Source organism: Xyrauchen texanus, chromosome 14 (genome assembly GCF_025860055.1).
Source record: "Xyrauchen texanus isolate HMW12.3.18 chromosome 14, RBS_HiC_50CHRs, whole genome shotgun sequence".
NCBI lineage: Eukaryota > Metazoa > Chordata > Actinopteri > Cypriniformes > Catostomidae > Xyrauchen > Xyrauchen texanus.
The window spans coordinates 39,461,065-39,464,923 of record NC_068289.1 but is presented as its reverse complement, the minus strand read 5'-3'; the positions used below and the strand labels follow the sequence as shown (position 1 = coordinate 39,464,923).

Below are 3,859 nucleotides of genomic sequence, written 5' to 3'. Positions count from 1 at the left end.
GACCAGCTTTGACAAGACCAAGCTGAAGAAGACGGAGACCCAGGAGAAAAATCCTTTACCATCAAAAGAAAGTAAGGATCTCGCCCTTGTTTTGAGGAAAGGTTGACGGATAATGAGACGTACAGCCGATAAATAACACGTTCGTTCTTGTCTTTCAGCTATCGAACAGGAAAAGAAAGCGGATTCATCATGAAGGCCGCTTATGACACTTTCTATGCACTGTACATTCCACATTGCCTTCTTTTTCACGTCTTTTCGCTGTTTAACTTTTAATGGAAAAATATGACCTAAGTTGCATTGTGATTGGACAACCCAAAAAAAAAAAAAAAAAAAATGCAGATGACCGAACTGCCCTATGTGTGTGTGTGTGTGTGCCCATGTACTCCTCTGTTTGTAAACCGCACCACCGAACAAGTTATTCTGATGATGTTTGGCGATACGGAGGAGGAGAGGCGCCAGGCGGGAAGCCGAGTTTAACTTCTGAAAATTGGCGAGGGGGCGGGGCAAAGAATTTGAGTGACATCTAACAGACACTCGTCTTGTAACATCTCTTATGACCTCGGTTGACTTGCTCAAATGCTTAAAAGTCATGCATTATTTTTTTTTGTGTTTTTTTTTTTTTGTATGTTGATGTCTTGGAATGCACAATTTTTGTTTTGTAATGCAAATAAAAATCTGTAGATGGACATCTTTTCAAATGTTTGTTTTGTGATTTTCGCTTTCGACTGCATTGGGTGATTGATGCCAATTTCACACAATTTTTTTGACCAATTCATTTCTATCCATTAATAAGGAAAATAGAGACTCGAAAAGAGCCATAAAGAAAGTTTAATTTGAATGATAGTTATCACAAAGTTTTCCATCAGCATGGGAACCCCAATAGTACTTTAATGGACACTCGCAATTAATTATATAGAGCTACATGTCAAATTAATGTCATGCTTAAATAATGAATGGACGACCTCACGACACTTGTGCCGTTCACTATAATCAATGTTGCGATCCAACCGTCCGTTAAGTAAATGAGTGACTATTGACACATATTGGGATATTCTGACTAAACCAGTTGACCCACAAAACCGCCCCGGAGCAAATCAGGTTTACAGCTTGACAAAAGCAATATATATTGTACTTTTGAGCTTTACTGATAAGGACCAGACGGGAACAGTTGCTTGAGCACTGATGGTGTAATTACATTTCGAAGGGTTTTAAAAGAATATTAGATATTATATTTGGATATCACATTCATTCTTATTCATGCCTGAGCAACTATTTAATGATCATTTTCAAACCTATATTCAACATTAAGACTCAAAATGAACGTAATGGTCTGACTAACATTGAGAAGAAGGAAACAAACTGTTATTGTTCCAACAAGTGTTTAGTCTCGTCCCTACGGTAGACGTTTCTTGGCTGACTTTTCATAGAGTTGTAGGCCACTGTATATGTTTAAGCTCTATTTTTAGCTCATGTTTATGATAGCTGACAGACACAAACACTGATATCTGTCCTGAGAAGACTTTCACTGGCAGTGGCGGAGCTAGGGGGTGGCTGTGGCCACCATGGACCGAAGCCTCGCAATTGCTGTTTTAGTCATTTTTTTGGTCATTTATTGGCACAATTGAGTTCTTTAGAGGTGAAATCATCTCTGTACAAATGTACAAACTTAACATGTGTGCACACCAAGGTCGCCGCCCCGGATGCCCCGCCCTCCTCTCTCTCTGTCGAACTGCCACATCCCGCTGCACTTATCCCTCTGCTCGGCTGATTAGCCCAATCCATAGCATTCATAGTCACCAGCAGGCTTTTCCCCACTTCTCTAGAGCTGGAGAGGGGGACAAAGGGAGGGAAAAATAAAAACAAAAGAGGAGAGGGAAATGGCAAGGTGGAGCCACATTGAGAGAGAGAAAAAAGCGTGCTCGCCAGTTCCCAGATACACCGTCGCCTGGTCCTCAATCACTCCTCCATACTCTGGCGGATGATAGCCGCTTCTCCCTGGGCGGACCGGAGCAAGTCCTCTGACCCCTGGCGGATGGAACGCCCCTCCGCGTTTTGGCGGCCAGTAGTGAGCCCCTCCTCTGCTCGTGGATGGCGGCAGTTCCTCCGCGTCCAGGCGGCCGCCAGCGACTCCTCCGTCCCCCGATGGATGGCCGCGGCTGCTCCTTTGGGTGGATGGCAATAGCGAGGAGTCCACGACAGCGCATCCCTCCTCCTTCCCGGGTATCAGCACCAATGTAACAAGGTTAAGGATGGGGAAAGGACGAGGCGGGAACTGGACAAACAGTCAAAGTATTATTTCATGTAAACAAAAAGACACAAACGCACACACTGCAGCTGCATGTGGCTCTCTCTCTCTCTCGAACTGCCACATCCCGCGGCACCTCTCCTCGGATGATTAGTTGGATTGGGGGGCTGGCGGGCATAGTCACGGCCCGGCCCGGTCCCACCCTCCTCCTCGTCACAATATTCAAATATGTCAATATATTGCTATTGAAATAGTCCAAAATATTGTTTCTATATATAATCAACAACCTTAAGTCAATAGTTTCATTGATTGTCCCGTATTTAAAGACGAAATGATGCGTCCAGTATCGAATCAAAACGGGAAGCGATTTGTCCTGTATTTCAGCTGGTCCGATGGCGTTGCGGCGAAATCGGTCAAAATCGCTAATTTAACTTTGATTATACTTGTAAATTTAGCCTACGATGGCTAAGGGGCCGTCTCAAAAGTCCACACATTGTGTCAATGTGTGCTAATAATGTGGAGGGTGTGGTAATAGTAAATAACTGTAATAGTAAATAACACATATGCAAGGGCGTCGATTTTGCTTGAAAATTGGGGGGTTGCAGCATGAAGCACTTATGTTTCCATTGATCATGGTATAAATAATAGGGAGCAGAGCTGGACTGGTAATCTGCCATACCGGGCATTTTCCCGGTGGGCCGGCGCAGTTTTGGGCCGATCAGGTGCGGACTGGTCATCAGGAGAATATGCAATATGCAGAAAAGGACTGCGAACACCCCAACCCCCCCACCCGCTCAACAACTTTTGGCTACATTTTTGGGCCAGTTTTAAACTGTGTAAAATCCCGGTCCGATTTCTCTTCCCAGTCCAGCCCTGATGGGGAGCTTGTACTTGCTCTTTTTGGATTATTAAAGTCCGTGAACTCAAGCTGATCGGTTCTTTGATGTTACACCAGCATTCCTTTACTTGATACATCAGCTAAACATTAAAATACTGTTTAGCAGATAGCAGTTAATTATTAACAATAATTTGCAGAGCAAACATTTGACTAGAAACATTAGACTGGGGGAAACATACAGGGGTTAAGCACAATTCACATCCATTCACACTCGATTTTAAAGGAATGTTCCGGGTTCAATACAAGTTAAGATCATTCAAAAGAATTTGTGGCATAATGTTTATTGCAACAAAGATACATTTCAACTCGTCCCTCCTTTTCTTTAAAGGACACCTATTATGCACCTTTATACAGTATGTAATATAAGTCTCAGGTGTCTCCAGAATGTGTCTGTGAAGTTTCAGATCAAAATACCCCACGGATCATTTATTACACCATGTTATAAACGCCTCTTTTTCGGTGGAATCAACAACACGCTGATTTCGTGTGTGTCTCTTTAAATGCAAATGAGCTGCTGCTCCCCGCCCCCTTTCCAGAAGAGAGAAGCCTTTACAGCTCATGCGTCGGTTACTATTGCAACAACAAATCAGAACCGATATGACTGACAGCGTAAATACCGGAGTTCAGGCTGGACTGGGAAGAGAAATCGGACCGTGATTTTACACAGCAAGTGGACCAAAAGTTGAGCGGGGGGTGTTCGCTGTACTCTTCTGCAT

The 3,859-nt window shown here is 43.6% G+C and overlaps 1 protein-coding gene across 1 annotated transcript in view; it reads left to right on the top strand.

Moving 5' to 3' along the window:
- The window catches only part of LOC127655389 (thymosin beta-11-like), a 1,863-nt gene extending 1,177 nt beyond the window's left edge, over nucleotides 1-686 (top strand). The window contains exons 2-3 of the mRNA XM_052143220.1: nucleotides 1-71; nucleotides 159-686. The exon at nucleotides 1-71 is cut by the window's left edge and continues 42 nt beyond it. Of these exons, the coding sequence (XP_051999180.1) occupies nucleotides 1-71; nucleotides 159-193 (106 nt within the window). The 3' untranslated portion in view covers nucleotides 194-686. The remainder of the gene's footprint in view (nucleotides 72-158) is intronic.
- Nucleotides 687-3,859: the final 3,173 nt, after the last annotated feature.